The sequence below is a fragment of the Schistocerca nitens genome, chromosome 4, assembly GCF_023898315.1.
Source record: "Schistocerca nitens isolate TAMUIC-IGC-003100 chromosome 4, iqSchNite1.1, whole genome shotgun sequence".
Taxonomy (NCBI): Eukaryota; Metazoa; Arthropoda; class Insecta; order Orthoptera; family Acrididae; genus Schistocerca; species Schistocerca nitens.
The window spans coordinates 19,408,906-19,427,368 of record NC_064617.1 but is presented as its reverse complement, the minus strand read 5'-3'; the positions used below and the strand labels follow the sequence as shown (position 1 = coordinate 19,427,368).

Genomic DNA, 18,463 nt, shown 5'->3' with positions numbered 1-18,463 from the left:
TAAGTGGCTTTCCATGTCACCCTCATTTCCTTTTGATTGACAGGCACATATCCTACTGCCCCCCACCTCCTTCCCCTCCCCCAACCCCCCTCCCTCCTCTCACTACCGCAGTAACACTTTCAGGTCTGAGTTATTGGAATAGTTCCTCTCACTCTTATCAATTTGATTGACTCCTTTATTAAATTGATCAATTAATTAACCTCCCACCCACTGGCACCCGCCCCCCCCCCAAAAATGGTGGTAACTTCAAATTCCATCAGGTCAATGCAACACACCACGGCTACCTCCAGTAACCTAAGAAAATAGCAGGAAAAAAAGGGCACTTCCGCTACCTCCATAACCTAAGTCATCCGACCGCCACCTGCTCCTAGGAATTGGTGGGAAAAGAACTCTGCCTGTGCTGGACATAAGCCTTTATTTTCAGTCTTTATTGAAAAAATTAGAGGCAGTACTGCCATCAAGTGTGTTCTCCCCAAGGTCCAGAGTCCAACTGGCCCACTACACAGTACTGCCACCAGAGGGCGCTGTCGTCCCTTCTGTGACGTAATCGAAGATGGCCATCTGGTGGTGGTGGAGATACCAAATTAAGTAATTAGTTATGTCCTCCCACCATTTTCTGATTCACCTTTTGAATTTCACATGCTTTTGAACGCCATTTCAGGTGCATTCTTTTCTGTCACCCACACCCTTAAACTATTGTACTGCATTTTACATAAAAATTATGCAAATTAACCTATTGTTCTGCGTGCAACCTGCTGTTCTGCATCATGTCACCCTTTCACCCCTTAACTATTGTGCTGCTAACACCATGTTGACATAAAAAATTTATTTAAATTAATAAAATCGGTATTCTTCACATTTATGGGGTAGTTTTTCTTAATTTGCAGTATCATACTGTTAAGCAAAAGCGATAGAACATAGTTTAAACAAAAGATCACTAATAAAAAACACATCTGGCCATCCCATGCCCGGCGCCAGAATCCAGGTGCATCGGCGGGCCCTGTGAAGTGGCGACGTGGCTGTCGGCTGCACAGAGAAGCACAGGTGTCCATTCAGGACCCGCAAGCATGAGGTGGCGACACCCAAGAAATTCCTGTCGAAATACATGTTTATCTAAGCACTGTTCCTGGTGTGATGAAGCATAGTTGAGGTGCAGGTCCAGCTCCAAGAGATGTTGCAATACTTCCCAGAATAGCACAGGGTTCAAATGGCTCTGAGCACTATGGGACTCAACTGCTGAGGTCATTAGTCCCCTAGAACTTAGAACTAGTTAAACCTAACTAAGCCGGCCGAAGTGACCGTGCGGTTAAAGGCGCTGCAGTCTGGAACCGCAAGACCGCTACGGTCGCAGGTTCGAATCCTGTCTCGGGCATGGATATTTGTGATGTCCTTAGGTTAGTTAGGTTTAACTAGTTCTAAGTTCTAGGGGACTAATGACCTCAGCAGTTGAGTCCCATAGTGCTCAGAGCCATTTGAGCCAAACCTAACTAACCTAAGGACATCACAAACATCCATGCCCGAGGCAGGATTCGAACCTGCGACCGTAGCGGTCTTGCGGTTCCAGACTGCAGCGCCTTTAACCGCACGGCCACTTCGGCCGGCTAATAGCACAGGGTGCATAGTTCCTAGCAATCCTAATGAGAAGCACAGAGAAGCACAGGTGTCCATTCAGGACCCGCAAGCATGAGGTGGCGACATCCCTTTCATACCTGACACACAAGAAATTCCTGTCGAAATACATGTTTATCTAAGCACTGTTCCTGGTGTGATGAAGCATAGTTGAGGTGCAGGTCCAGCTCCAAGAGATGTTGCAATGCTTCCCAGAATACCACAGGGTGAATAGTTCCTAGCAATCCTAATGGAACAGCCCGTTCGTCACTGAATTTAGCCATCAAACTGCTGCTGCTACCGGTGTGGGAGCACTGTCTGCCCTTTTCTTTCTGCAGACGAGACTTTCTGTGGCAAGAAACGGTTTTCTACACATCGCCATATTGCACTGGCAATTAAACCCCGCAAAAGTTGTCTACATATCATCAAATACGTACAAGACTCACAATAATATTGGGAGCCAGAAACATATTTACCAGTGTAACTAAAATTAAATAATATGATTGCTGCTACAGTCTGACCCCAATCGATGTATAGGTAATATCTCATCTTGACAGCTGTGGTTCTGGAACGAATCTCAGTATCTATAGCGCACGTAATTTACCACACAAAAATATATCTCATATGCTCGCGCTTATCGATATGCTGAATCTATACATTCCTCACGATAGGACAGACTCTCATTTTCTCTGATCATGCCACGACATAAGCCACAGTCACTTTGCTCTGCAACATATATGCATTTCAGACAAACAGTGCAGTTACCTTTTATATCTGTACAGCACGTGAAAAAATTGTGGTATGCCTACACTCGCACCAGCTATATATCTCAATTCTCCTCCGGCCTAGGAAATTATCTGACAAAGCCTTAGAATCTGCGCTTCTGGAAGCTGCGGCATCCTATCAGTATTCTCTCAGACATGAAGGACAGGCGTCCGGCACTACGTGTGATAGTGAATACCGCTCCTGTGGCCGTAATGCTTGGAAAGACATCTCCGATATGAGTTGATGTACTGTAATCAACAACACTATCGATAGAACAACAAGGAAAACGCAAGGGTACGCTTAAAGGTGTCGATAACATTCTCACCACTATGTAGAGACTCCTACATCCCAACACAAAGGATGTCTTGTGAATGAATGATTATGATTGCTCTTATCGAATTTACCCACCGAATTACTGATGTCACCATCCACCGTTTCTTTTTTTCTTCAGACGACACTTTCAGAGGCAAAAAACTATTTTACACAGATCGCCATATTTCACTGACAGTTAAACCTTGCAAAGTGACCTACATATCGTCAAACACAGAAAGACTCTTACTCAATTACACTGCTCTCCCCCTGAGGACAGGAGCTTGAATATTAAAGGGTGAAACCGATCTACAACCCAGAAATATATCACTTAGATATTTCCCGCGAGGTCAGATAGTCATCCACTCCCAATGCGTGACCAGCACGCCCTCAGTGGATCAAAGTCACTCTCAGAACTGTTGTGCAAAGACGGGCTCGTTTCCCCCTTGGCACAAAAGTGTTACTGTTTCTGGTCCGGATATGCTTGCTTTTCTACACATTTCTCCAGACTCTGGGATTACGAGAACATATGTAATTTCGCATAGTTTGCTAGAATATTATACCATTTTCACAGTACTTGTCGATATCAAGCACATAGCAATATCGCTTGCATAGCAGCATCGCTTGCACGACATAATTCCGAAGATATAGACCGGAAATTATTTCTCTAGAAACCCTAAACTTTATCTAGGTGCAGCGTGCTGTAAACCATAGAGTAACTAGAAACTTAACCCGTCTGCGAAGACCTTTATGTGAGAATTCGAAAAAAATAAAGGAAACTGATATTTACACTCGCGATTTCCGATGTCAGTGATTTAACAGATTCCGAATCATTCCTATAATTTACAAAGTCAACTAAGGTGTTTCTCATGTCCAGAGAACCAGCAAACATGTCTTCTACCTGTCTTCAACCTGCTAGATGCACACACCACAATCGATGTCCTCTCAACTAAAGACATGAAATGTGAATGAACAGTCAACCAAACAATTTACATGGGAGGGAATAATGGTCCAGCGCAAACACATGTCCATGTTGAATCTCCTCAGATTTCCATGCGATCACGAAAGCTACCCAACACATACTAAGTATTACTTCGCTATTCGGCTGTCTACAGGATGATGATACGGTTAAGTCAGCTACACTCTTACACTCCCAACAGACCTTTCCATTCAGACAGCTCCTACCGTTAACAGGGAACGAGAATCGTCCCCGCACAGGTCACCAGCGCTGCACGCCAAGCACCCCTAGACAGTAGACAGAATTAGGGAAGCAGTCAATTGTTTTTTTTTTTTCATCGAGGCAGCGGTATACTGTATGTCTATTGAGATACCAGTTAGACACGCGAGTTGACTACTGTATTTGACGCTTTTCAGGAAGACAGAGAACTATCCGCCTCTAAACTTACATGCATCTGCGTTAAAGGATGACAGAGAGTGGATGAGGTGATAGACTGAGATGGAGCTGTAATGAGGTACGATTTAATGGTAGACTGGTGATGCATTCTAGAGAGGGAGACGTTGCTTTAGGTCAATTTTTCCACTGTTCTGTCAGGATGCATCAGTCGCATGACATAGCCTGAGTTCGACTTGTATACAGCCACGTGTTCTGTATGTGATTTAAAGCACTGTCTACTTGCGATCGTTAACGGTAAACCTGACGGGCATCAGAGGAGTTCCATCTTATGGGTGATGAAACGTGAGACTTTCCTCTAAACGAACTATGATTTATGGATGTACTCTATCCCCCTGTCGCATCTTGTGTGTAAAATAAAGACTTCAGCTTCATAACTAAGTTAGCGATAGGCGCTTGTGAGGCACTTCAATCCTCGTGTGTAAATTTGCATGACAGATGTGCTGTTTACAGAGTTAATGGCGAAATAACTTGTAATTTTCACATGTCGGACGCTGCTGCTACGCTGTTTCCTTGTAAGATGTATTCCCCATTAGTAACCATAATTTTATATAGGTCTGATGCACGCATAGTATAATTTCTAAAGCGTGACCGGGTATGAACAGTGGACGCTATACATCTCTCAGAAGGTATAATTTTATATAGGTCTGATGCACGCATAGTATAATTTCTAAAGCGTGACCGGGTATGAACAGTGGACGCTATACATCTCTCAGAAGGTATAATGTCAACCAAATCCAATGTTTTAAGGAAGTAGTTTTTTCGTTTTACGGTTCGATAACATAGTTTATTGTAGAGAAACCGGGAAGAAGGATGTATCTCAAGCGCTTGAAATATATTTCTTACATTGGAATTGAACACAAAGCCAATGTTTTAAGGAAGTAGTTTTTTCGTTTTACGGTTCGATAACATAGTTTATTGTAGAGAAACCGGGAAGAAGGATGTATCTCAAGCGCTTGAAATATATTTCTTACATTGGAATTGAACACAAAGCCAATGTTTTAAGGAAGTAGTTTTTTCGTTTTACGGTTCGATAACATAGTTTATTGTAGAGAAACCGGGAAGAAGGATGTATCTCAAGCGCTTGAAATATATTTCTTACATTGGAATTGAACACAAAGCCAATGTTTTAAGGAAGTAGTTTTTTCGTTTTACGGTTCGATAACATAGTTTATTGTAGAGAAACCGGGAAGAAGGATGTATCTCAAGCGCTTGAAATATATTTCTTACATTGGAATTGAACACAAAGCCAATGTTTTAAGGAAGTAGTTTTTTCGTTTTACGGTTCGATAACATAGTTTATTGTAGAGAAACCGGGAAGAAGGATGTATCTCAAGCGCTTGAAATATATTTCTTACATTGGAATTGAACACAAAGCCAATGTTTTAAGGAAGTAGTTTTTTCGTTTTACGGTTCGATAACATAGTTTATTGTAGAGAAACCGGGAAGAAGGATGTATCTCAAGCGCTTGAAATATATTTCTTACATTGGAATTGAACACAAAGCCAATGTTTTAAGGAAGTAGTTTTTTCGTTTTACGGTTCGATAACATAGTTTATTGTAGAGAAACCGGGAAGAAGGATGTATCTCAAGCGCTTGAAATATATTTCTTACATTGGAATTGAACACAAAGCCAATGTTTTAAGGAAGTAGTTTTTTCGTTTTACGGTTCGATAACATAGTTTATTGTAGAGAAACCGGGAAGAAGGATGTATCTCAAGCGCTTGAAATATATTTCTTACATTGGAATTGAACACAAAGCCAATGTTTTAAGGAAGTAGTTTTTTCGTTTTACGGTTCGATAACATAGTTTATTGTAGAGAAACCGGGAAGAAGGATGTATCTCAAGCGCTTGAAATATATTTCTTACATTGGAATTGAACACAAAGCCAATGTTTTAAGGAAGTAGTTTTTTCGTTTTACGGTTCGATAACATAGTTTATTGTAGAGAAACCGGGAAGAAGGATGTATCTCAAGCGCTTGAAATATATTTCTTACATTGGAATTGAACACAAAGCCAATGTTTTAAGGAAGTAGTTTTTTCGTTTTACGGTTCGATAACATAGTTTATTGTAGAGAAACCGGGAAGAAGGATGTATCTCAAGCGCTTGAAATATATTTCTTACATTGGAATTGAACACAAAGCCAATGTTTTAAGGAAGTAGTTTTTTCGTTTTACGGTTCGATAACATAGTTTATTGTAGAGAAACCGGGAAGAAGGATGTATCTCAAGCGCTTGAAATATATTTCTTACATTGGAATTGAACACAAAGCCAATGTTTTAAGGAAGTAGTTTTTTCGTTTTACGGTTCGATAACATAGTTTATTGTAGAGAAACCGGGAAGAAGGATGTATCTCAAGCGCTTGAAATATATTTCTTACATTGGAATTGAACACAAAGCCAATGTTTTAAGGAAGTAGTTTTTTCGTTTTACGGTTCGATAACATAGTTTATTGTAGAGAAACCGGGAAGAAGGATGTATCTCAAGCGCTTGAAATATATTTCTTACATTGGAATTGAACACAAAGCCAATGTTTTAAGGAAGTAGTTTTTTCGTTTTACGGTTCGATAACATAGTTTATTGTAGAGAAACCGGGAAGAAGGATGTATCTCAAGCGCTTGAAATATATTTCTTACATTGGAATTGAACACAAAGCCAATGTTTTAAGGAAGTAGTTTTTTCGTTTTACGGTTCGATAACATAGTTTATTGTAGAGAAACCGGGAAGAAGGATGTATCTCAAGCGCTTGAAATATATTTCTTACATTGGAATTGAACACAAAGCCAATGTTTTAAGGAAGTAGTTTTTTCGTTTTACGGTTCGATAACATAGTTTATTGTAGAGAAACCGGGAAGAAGGATGTATCTCAAGCGCTTGAAATATATTTCTTACATTGGAATTGAACACAAAGCCAATGTTTTAAGGAAGTAGTTTTTTCGTTTTACGGTTCGATAACATAGTTTATTGTAGAGAAACCGGGAAGAAGGATGTATCTCAAGCGCTTGAAATATATTTCTTACATTGGAATTGAACACAAAGCCAATGTTTTAAGGAAGTAGTTTTTTCGTTTTACGGTTCGATAACATAGTTTATTGTAGAGAAACCGGGAAGAAGGATGTATCTCAAGCGCTTGAAATATATTTCTTACATTGGAATTGAACACAAAGCCAATGTTTTAAGGAAGTAGTTTTTTCGTTTTACGGTTCGATAACATAGTTTATTGTAGAGAAACCGGGAAGAAGGATGTATCTCAAGCGCTTGAAATATATTTCTTACATTGGAATTGAACACAAAGCCAATGTTTTAAGGAAGTAGTTTTTTCGTTTTACGGTTCGATAACATAGTTTATTGTAGAGAAACCGGGAAGAAGGATGTATCTCAAGCGCTTGAAATATATTTCTTACATTGGAATTGAACACAAAGCCAATGTTTTAAGGAAGTAGTTTTTTCGTTTTACGGTTCGATAACATAGTTTATTGTAGAGAAACCGGGAAGAAGGATGTATCTCAAGCGCTTGAAATATATTTCTTACATTGGAATTGAACACAAAGCCAATGTTTTAAGGAAGTAGTTTTTTCGTTTTACGGTTCGATAACATAGTTTATTGTAGAGAAACCGGGAAGAAGGATGTATCTCAAGCGCTTGAAATATATTTCTTACATTGGAATTGAACACAAAGCCAATGTTTTAAGGAAGTAGTTTTTTCGTTTTACGGTTCGATAACATAGTTTATTGTAGAGAAACCGGGAAGAAGGATGTATCTCAAGCGCTTGAAATATATTTCTTACATTGGAATTGAACACAAAGCCAATGTTTTAAGGAAGTAGTTTTTTCGTTTTACGGTTCGATAACATAGTTTATTGTAGAGAAACCGGGAAGAAGGATGTATCTCAAGCGCTTGAAATATATTTCTTACATTGGAATTGAACACAAAGCCAATGTTTTAAGGAAGTAGTTTTTTCGTTTTACGGTTCGATAACATAGTTTATTGTAGAGAAACCGGGAAGAAGGATGTATCTCAAGCGCTTGAAATATATTTCTTACATTGGAATTGAACACAAAGCCAATGTTTTAAGGAAGTAGTTTTTTCGTTTTACGGTTCGATAACATAGTTTATTGTAGAGAAACCGGGAAGAAGGATGTATCTCAAGCGCTTGAAATATATTTCTTACATTGGAATTGAACACAAAGCCAATGTTTTAAGGAAGTAGTTTTTTCGTTTTACGGTTCGATAACATAGTTTATTGTAGAGAAACCGGGAAGAAGGATGTATCTCAAGCGCTTGAAATATATTTCTTACATTGGAATTGAACACAAAGCCAATGTTTTAAGGAAGTAGTTTTTTCGTTTTACGGTTCGATAACATAGTTTATTGTAGAGAAACCGGGAAGAAGGATGTATCTCAAGCGCTTGAAATATATTTCTTACATTGGAATTGAACACAAAGCCAATGTTTTAAGGAAGTAGTTTTTTCGTTTTACGGTTCGATAACATAGTTTATTGTAGAGAAACCGGGAAGAAGGATGTATCTCAAGCGCTTGAAATATATTTCTTACATTGGAATTGAACACAAAGCCAATGTTTTAAGGAAGTAGTTTTTTCGTTTTACGGTTCGATAACATAGTTTATTGTAGAGAAACCGGGAAGAAGGATGTATCTCAAGCGCTTGAAATATATTTCTTACATTGGAATTGAACACAAAGCCAATGTTTTAAGGAAGTAGTTTTTTCGTTTTACGGTTCGATAACATAGTTTATTGTAGAGAAACCGGGAAGAAGGATGTATCTCAAGCGCTTGAAATATATTTCTTACATTGGAATTGAACACAAAGCCAATGTTTTAAGGAAGTAGTTTTTTCGTTTTACGGTTCGATAACATAGTTTATTGTAGAGAAACCGGGAAGAAGGATGTATCTCAAGCGCTTGAAATATATTTCTTACATTGGAATTGAACACAAAGCCAATGTTTTAAGGAAGTAGTTTTTTCGTTTTACGGTTCGATAACATAGTTTATTGTAGAGAAACCGGGAAGAAGGATGTATCTCAAGCGCTTGAAATATATTTCTTACATTGGAATTGAACACAAAGCCAATGTTTTAAGGAAGTAGTTTTTTCGTTTTACGGTTCGATAACATAGTTTATTGTAGAGAAACCGGGAAGAAGGATGTATCTCAAGCGCTTGAAATATATTTCTTACATTGGAATTGAACACAAAGCCAATGTTTTAAGGAAGTAGTTTTTTCGTTTTACGGTTCGATAACATAGTTTATTGTAGAGAAACCGGGAAGAAGGATGTATCTCAAGCGCTTGAAATATATTTCTTACATTGGAATTGAACACAAAGCCAATGTTTTAAGGAAGTAGTTTTTTCGTTTTACGGTTCGATAACATAGTTTATTGTAGAGAAACCGGGAAGAAGGATGTATCTCAAGCGCTTGAAATATATTTCTTACATTGGAATTGAACACAAAGCCAATGTTTTAAGGAAGTAGTTTTTTCGTTTTACGGTTCGATAACATAGTTTATTGTAGAGAAACCGGGAAGAAGGATGTATCTCAAGCGCTTGAAATATATTTCTTACATTGGAATTGAACACAAAGCCAATGTTTTAAGGAAGTAGTTTTTTCGTTTTACGGTTCGATAACATAGTTTATTGTAGAGAAACCGGGAAGAAGGATGTATCTCAAGCGCTTGAAATATATTTCTTACATTGGAATTGAACACAAAGCCAATGTTTTAAGGAAGTAGTTTTTTCGTTTTACGGTTCGATAACATAGTTTATTGTAGAGAAACCGGGAAGAAGGATGTATCTCAAGCGCTTGAAATATATTTCTTACATTGGAATTGAACACAAAGCCAATGTTTTAAGGAAGTAGTTTTTTCGTTTTACGGTTCGATAACATAGTTTATTGTAGAGAAACCGGGAAGAAGGATGTATCTCAAGCGCTTGAAATATATTTCTTACATTGGAATTGAACACAAAGCCAATGTTTTAAGGAAGTAGTTTTTTCGTTTTACGGTTCGATAACATAGTTTATTGTAGAGAAACCGGGAAGAAGGATGTATCTCAAGCGCTTGAAATATATTTCTTACATTGGAATTGAACACAAAGCCAATGTTTTAAGGAAGTAGTTTTTTCGTTTTACGGTTCGATAACATAGTTTATTGTAGAGAAACCGGGAAGAAGGATGTATCTCAAGCGCTTGAAATATATTTCTTACATTGGAATTGAACACAAAGCCAATGTTTTAAGGAAGTAGTTTTTTCGTTTTACGGTTCGATAACATAGTTTATTGTAGAGAAACCGGGAAGAAGGATGTATCTCAAGCGCTTGAAATATATTTCTTACATTGGAATTGAACACAAAGCCAATGTTTTAAGGAAGTAGTTTTTTCGTTTTACGGTTCGATAACATAGTTTATTGTAGAGAAACCGGGAAGAAGGATGTATCTCAAGCGCTTGAAATATATTTCTTACATTGGAATTGAACACAAAGCCAATGTTTTAAGGAAGTAGTTTTTTCGTTTTACGGTTCGATAACATAGTTTATTGTAGAGAAACCGGGAAGAAGGATGTATCTCAAGCGCTTGAAATATATTTCTTACATTGGAATTGAACACAAAGCCAATGTTTTAAGGAAGTAGTTTTTTCGTTTTACGGTTCGATAACATAGTTTATTGTAGAGAAACCGGGAAGAAGGATGTATCTCAAGCGCTTGAAATATATTTCTTACATTGGAATTGAACACAAAGCCAATGTTTTAAGGAAGTAGTTTTTTCGTTTTACGGTTCGATAACATAGTTTATTGTAGAGAAACCGGGAAGAAGGATGTATCTCAAGCGCTTGAAATATATTTCTTACATTGGAATTGAACACAAAGCCAATGTTTTAAGGAAGTAGTTTTTTCGTTTTACGGTTCGATAACATAGTTTATTGTAGAGAAACCGGGAAGAAGGATGTATCTCAAGCGCTTGAAATATATTTCTTACATTGGAATTGAACACAAAGCCAATGTTTTAAGGAAGTAGTTTTTTCGTTTTACGGTTCGATAACATAGTTTATTGTAGAGAAACCGGGAAGAAGGATGTATCTCAAGCGCTTGAAATATATTTCTTACATTGGAATTGAACACAAAGCCAATGTTTTAAGGAAGTAGTTTTTTCGTTTTACGGTTCGATAACATAGTTTATTGTAGAGAAACCGGGAAGAAGGATGTATCTCAAGCGCTTGAAATATATTTCTTACATTGGAATTGAACACAAAGCCAATGTTTTAAGGAAGTAGTTTTTTCGTTTTACGGTTCGATAACATAGTTTATTGTAGAGAAACCGGGAAGAAGGATGTATCTCAAGCGCTTGAAATATATTTCTTACATTGGAATTGAACACAAAGCCAATGTTTTAAGGAAGTAGTTTTTTCGTTTTACGGTTCGATAACATAGTTTATTGTAGAGAAACCGGGAAGAAGGATGTATCTCAAGCGCTTGAAATATATTTCTTACATTGGAATTGAACACAAAGCCAATGTTTTAAGGAAGTAGTTTTTTCGTTTTACGGTTCGATAACATAGTTTATTGTAGAGAAACCGGGAAGAAGGATGTATCTCAAGCGCTTGAAATATATTTCTTACATTGGAATTGAACACAAAGCCAATGTTTTAAGGAAGTAGTTTTTTCGTTTTACGGTTCGATAACATAGTTTATTGTAGAGAAACCGGGAAGAAGGATGTATCTCAAGCGCTTGAAATATATTTCTTACATTGGAATTGAACACAAAGCCAATGTTTTAAGGAAGTAGTTTTTTCGTTTTACGGTTCGATAACATAGTTTATTGTAGAGAAACCGGGAAGAAGGATGTATCTCAAGCGCTTGAAATATATTTCTTACATTGGAATTGAACACAAAGCCAATGTTTTAAGGAAGTAGTTTTTTCGTTTTACGGTTCGATAACATAGTTTATTGTAGAGAAACCGGGAAGAAGGATGTATCTCAAGCGCTTGAAATATATTTCTTACATTGGAATTGAACACAAAGCCAATGTTTTAAGGAAGTAGTTTTTTCGTTTTACGGTTCGATAACATAGTTTATTGTAGAGAAACCGGGAAGAAGGATGTATCTCAAGCGCTTGAAATATATTTCTTACATTGGAATTGGACAGCGCTACATTCCATACGACTGATAGGACAGAAACGCAAGCGATCTAACATTCTAGCCTGTTTTAAGTGCGGAACATTGTAGCCTTAGGAGTGCATATGTTTATGTTCTCTCTTACCAGTATCATCCATACACTGATCCTTGACTGTGGAATAATACTTTAAAATATATAGCTTGGTTGATTTACGTAAAAATTCTTCGAACGCCATCCATCTGGAGCTCCACTGTGCATAAAAATCACCTGTTTCTTGTTCTTCTTCACTGTCTGCTATTACATCAAACACTTTCAAATATGTTACTGTAGATCGATAAGGAGAGCCAACCTCCTCGACATGGGCGCATCTCAAGATATCATTTGCACTTGGATGGGCGAGTGCTCGGCAAGCTCCATTCATTCACGAGATGTGGAATGTAGTGGTCTACTTCTGGTCGATTGCAGATTAAATCGGTAATGGTGCTGCAGGGTGGGTTGGTCAATGACAGTGCGAGGGGGGTCTTTCAGTATCTAATTTTACCCTAAGACTCCGAGAACGCTCTGTGACTCTCATCAGCATAGAGATAGATCGTAAATTAAGTACTATGTTCAAAGTGTTAGAAATATGTAGAGCACTGTCTGATATACTTTGATGGTGGACGTGTTCGAGAATTAACAAAGCAGGGACGTACTACACACTTGTTTGAGTTGGAGAAAGAGTTTTGGTGGAGGGACAACACCTTCTGGGGACGGATACCACCAAAACAGTGATCACGTACATGACAGTAATATCAGGAATCAGTCGAAATGGAATGCGGAGACATTTGCTATTCCAACACTGTGACAGATGAGTTTAAATACAGAGTCGTCAACCACTTTTGGACAGCAGTTTGGAAACTCTCCACAACACAGCCAAACTCTTTTATTTAAAATCATCCAATGTGTGTGGAATGTTATGGTAGGTGCAGTAACAACATGATTTACACTGTGTGACATCTAGATTTCTGTGAGAGGCAATGGATCAGAACGTGTTAATGTCAGTTTAGAACCTGGCACAGACCTCGAAGTCGTGGCAGAAAAAGAAAATGTATAGCAGTGTACAAAGTGTGTTACAGGAGAAAAAAACAATGTTTCAAACAATGACACAGGGTCACAGGGAGCGCCTCTTGCGACTTACAGTATGGTATGTGGGATACGGTCATCCTCCTACAGTACAGGTGATGAAACTTTAAACTGGTCTGTGCAGTGGGTCAATACCTGTATATTTAATAGGATTGTCACATGCATGCGGTATTTGTTTTCGATGTATGGGATGAGAGAGATGTGGTAAAAATCTTATCAAGTTCTCTATCGGATGAAGTTAGTGGAGCTTTTATACACTCCTGGAAATGGAAAAAAGAACACATTGACACCGGTGTGTCAGACCCACCATACTTGCTCCGGACACTGCGAGAGGGCTGTACAGGCAATGATCACACGCACGGCACAGCGGACACACCAGGAACCGCGGTGTTGGCCGTCGAATGGCGCTAGCTGCGCAGCATTTGTGCACCGCCGCCGTCAGTGTCAGCCAGTTTGCCGTGGCATACGGAGCTCCATCGCAGTCTTTAACACTGGTAGCATGCCGCGACAGCGTGGACGTGAACCGTATGTGCAGTTGACGGACTTTGAGCGAGGGCGTATAGTGGGCATGCGGGAGGCCGGGTGGACGTACCGCCGAATTGCTCAACACGTGGGGCGTGAGGTCTCCACAGTACATCGATGTTGTCGCCAGTGGTCGGCGGAAGGTGCACGTGCCCGTCGACCTGGGACCGGACCGCAGCGACGCACGGATGCACGCCAAGACCGTAGGATCCTACGCAGTGCCGTAGGGGACCGCACCGCCACTTCCCAGCAAATTAGGGACACTGTTGCTCCTGGGGTATCGGCTAGGACCATTCGCAACCGTTTCCATGAAGCTGGGCTACGGTCCCGCACACCGTTAGGCCGTCTTCCGCTCACGCCCCAACATCGTGCAGCCCGCCTCCAGTGGTGTCGCGACAGGCGTGAATGGAGGGACGAATGGAGACGTGTCGTCTTCAGCGATGAGAGTCGCTTCCGCCTTGGTGCCACTGATGGTCGTATGCGTGTTTGGCGCCGTGCAGGTGAGCGCCACAATCAGGACTGCATACGACCGAGGCACACAGGGCCAACACCCGGCATCATGGTGTGGGGAGCGATCTCCTACACTGGCCGTACACCACTGGTGATCGTCGAGGGGACACTGAATAGTGCACGGTACATCCAAACCGTCATCGAACCCATCGTTCTACCATTCCTAGACCGGCAAGGGAACTTGCTGTTCCAACAGGACAATGCACGTCCGCATGTATCCCGTGCCACCCAACGTGCTCTAGAAGGTGTAAGTCAACTACCCTGGCCAGCAAGATCTCCGGATCTGTCCCCCATTGAGCATGTTTGGGACTGGATGAAGCGTCGTCTCACGTGGTTTGCACGTCCAGCACGAACGCTGGTCCAACTGCGGCGCCAGGTGGAAATGGCATGGCAAGCCGTTCCACAGGACTACATCCAGCATCTCTACGATCGTCTCCATGGGAGAATAGCAGCCTGCATTGCTGCGAAAGGTGGATATACACTGTACTAGTGCCGACATTGTGCATGCTCTGTTGCCTGTGTCTATGTGCCTGTGGTTCTGTCAGTGTGATCATGTGATGTATCTGACCCCAGGAATGTGTCAATAAAGTTTCCCCTTCCTGGGACAATGAATTCACGGTGTTCTTATTTCAATTTCCAGGAGTGTAGTTCGTAATTTTTCTCTGGTGGATGGTACAGGATAACGACGATAAAATGTTTGGGTGATAGATGTGAATGGACGCTGAGGGATGTGGACCCATCTACTTGTAGTTTGGAGAAGCACCACAATGCAGTAGCAAAATCGACGTCCTTCCCCCAGTTCCTGTACTGTCTTTTATACTACTTGATGCTGCAGGTGCAGGCTTCGTTTCCGTCAAATGGTGAAAACACAGTTGTGTGACAGTAACTCAGCTTTGCCTGTTTCTACATGGTTTGCAGTAGCTGCTATATCTGACTACTACTCAGTTGCGACTTACACTGCAGCAATCACATGCGCAAAGCTGCAGGGACGGTAGCGCACAGTTTGAGGAGTACAAATCAAATGTGTGTGAATTCCTAAGGGACCAAACTGCTGAGGTCATCAGTGCCTAGTCGCACACACTACTTAAACTAAAACTAACTTATTCTAAGAACAGCACATACACCCATGCCTGAGGGAGGACTCGAACCTTGGTGGGAGGGGCTGCACAGTCCATGACATGGCACCTCAAACCGCGTGGCCACTCCGCACTGCAGCAGATAGGTTCGAGGAAGGTGGCTCGTTACGAGGTATGAGTGTGCCAGAAATATGATTCACTGGTGGCTGTAATCATTAATGGACTTCTCCATAGGATCCAACACAGGTACTCGTACGTGGTTGAATGGAAAGACTTGATTCCAAATCATAGACATAATTTCTACCGAAAGCGTAGTACTAGAGATCTGAAAAGCTAGTGTACATTTCTTATGACCTCAGTCATCATACCATCTACTACTGTTTCTGATCCTTCTCTATCAATCATCGCCTATAACTCAGTGGATATATCACAGAACCTCTGACATGGCATCGAGACATAACGTATTACAAATATTGGAGAAATATATAGCAGCGGCGGCGAGAGGGAGTTACCGGTTTCATACCACACTCCTTAGCCGAATCACTTTCAAAATGTGGTAATGTTATTACAAGGTTGCACCATTGGCGACATGTTGGTCTGATACTATATACTCCGGCGATCACCGTCTATATTCAGTGTCATGGTATTTGTCTGCAAGAAACCACTTCATTCAGAGGTAATCCCATATGTAGATTTATAAAGCCAGTATAGCTTTCAATATGGATACTTGTATGTACTTGTAGAACCAAGACCACTTGTGATTGTAATATGGTTGTGTGTCTTAACATCTGGCGGTTTGTAAGACGATTACGCCTCTCTTTCTAAGACACAGTGCTTCCACTCACAAGAAAACTTGTTAACATGTCCACCCATCATTGACTCTCGGTCAGTATTATTTCATATCACCAGCAATCATTTATTGGCAAAGTATTATACTTAGTAGTATGGGATGTGCGATTACTTCACCTTGAGCACCAGGCTTATAAAGTAGGTGTCTGTGTTCCAACATGTGCAAAAGAAATGACTATGTCTAGTCGTAGGGAAGATATGGATCTGACATGGAAGACTGTGATAGCAAAGAGGACAGTATTTAAAGTCGGAACAATAATACAGATATTTCTATTTCCAGAGCCACAGCCATCAGCAGCGTGTATTTCCGATACTTCGCTCATTGTCGAATTTCGTTCAATTGAGACTGCAATCGTAACATTTAATTGTAAGTATAGTGATCAAATATACATGTGACCGATTTCTGTGGGGCTGGTCCCGGCAGAGGTTCGAGTGCTCCCTTGGGCATGGGTGTGTGTGTGTTTGTCCTTAGGATAATTTAGGTTAAGTAGTGTGTAAGCTTAGGGACCGATGACCTTAGCAGTTAAGTCCCATAAGATTTCACACACATCTGAACATTTTTTTGTGACTGATTTCCTAGGATAATTCTGTCTAGGGGTGCTTGGCGTGTAGCGCTAAAGACGAATGCGGGGATGATTCATGTTTCCCATTAACGGTAGGAGCTGTCTGAATGGAAAGGTCTGTTGGGAATGAAGGAATGTAGCTGACTTAACTGTATCGTCCTCTAGACGGCTGATTAGTGAACTAATACTTAGTATGTGTTGGGTAGCTTTCGTGATCGCATGGAAATCTGAGAAGATTCCAACATGGACATGTGTTTGCACTGGACCATTATTCCCTCCCATGTAAATTGTTTGGTTGACTGCTTCTTCTCATTTTGCATCTTTGATTAGTTGAGAGGACATAGATTGTTGTGTGTGCATCTAGCAGGTGAAAGGGGGGAAGACATGTTTGCTGGTTCTCTAGACATGAGAAACACCTTAGTTGACTTTGTAAATTATAGGGATGATTTAGAATCTGTTACATCACTGACATCGGTAATCGCAGAGTGGAAATATCAGTTTCCTCTACTTTTTCGATTTCTCCCATATAGGAATTCGCAGACGGGATAAGTTTCTAGTTACTCTATGGTTTACAGCACGCTTCACCTAGATAAAGTTTGGAGTTTCAAGAGAAATAATTTCCTGTCTATATCTTCGGAATTATGTCGTGCAAGCGATGCTGCTATGCAAGCGATATTGCTATGTTCTTGATATCGATAAGTACTGCAAAAATGGTATGATATTCTAGCAAACTATTCGAAATTACATATGTTCTTTTAATCCCAGTGTCTGAAGATGTGTGTAGAAAAGCAAGCAAGCAAGCAGGTACGGATCAGAAAAAGTAGCACGTTTGTGCCGAGGGGGGAACGAGCCTGTCTTTGCAAAACAGTTCTGAGAGTGACTTCGATACACTGAGGGCGTGCTGGTCACATGTTGGGAGTAGTTGACCACCAGACCTCGTTGGAAATACCTTGTCCCACGAGTATACCTATGGGGCATGTGCTTATGCTGTGTGTCTTCGCGATATATGTACGAATGATGTAAAACGGGTGATTTTGTATGGCCAAGGATACGAATAGTATGTTTACTAGATCGACAAGGTATGCAGCGATATATTGCTGGGTTGGAGATCGGTTTCATGCTCTAATATTCAAGCTCCTGTCATGAGACAGAGAGCAGTGTAATTGTAAGTAAGAGTCTTTCTGTGTTTGACGATATGTACGGGACTTTTAAGGTTTAATTGCCGGTGCAATATGGCGATCTGTGTAAAATAGCTTTTGCCGCTGAAAGTCTCGTCTGCAGAAAAAATATGGTGCTTCCACACTGGTGGCATCAGTAACACAGTGGGTAAATTCGATAAGAGCCAATCATAATCATTCATTGACAAGACATCTTTTGTGTTGGGATGTAGGAGTCTCTACATAGCAATGAGAACATTATCGGCACCCCTAAGCGTACCCTTTCATTTTCTTTGTTCTTCTATCGACAGTGATGTTGATTACAGTATACCAACCCATGTCGGTGATATCTTTCCAAGCACTATGTCCGCCGGTGTTGTATTCATAATCACACAAAGTGCTGGACGCCAGTCCTTCATAAGACTTGTTTGAGAGAACACTGAC

General features: G+C 40.4%; 1 protein-coding gene across 1 annotated transcript in view; it reads right to left on the bottom strand.

The window, feature by feature from the left end:
* Positions 1-18,463, bottom strand: part of LOC126251374 (transient receptor potential-gamma protein-like) — a 586,511-nt gene that overhangs the window by 111,813 nt on the left and 456,235 nt on the right. The window contains exon 18 of the mRNA XM_049951758.1: positions 67-89. Within this exon, the coding sequence (XP_049807715.1) occupies positions 67-89 (23 nt within the window). The remainder of the gene's footprint in view (positions 1-66; positions 90-18,463) is intronic.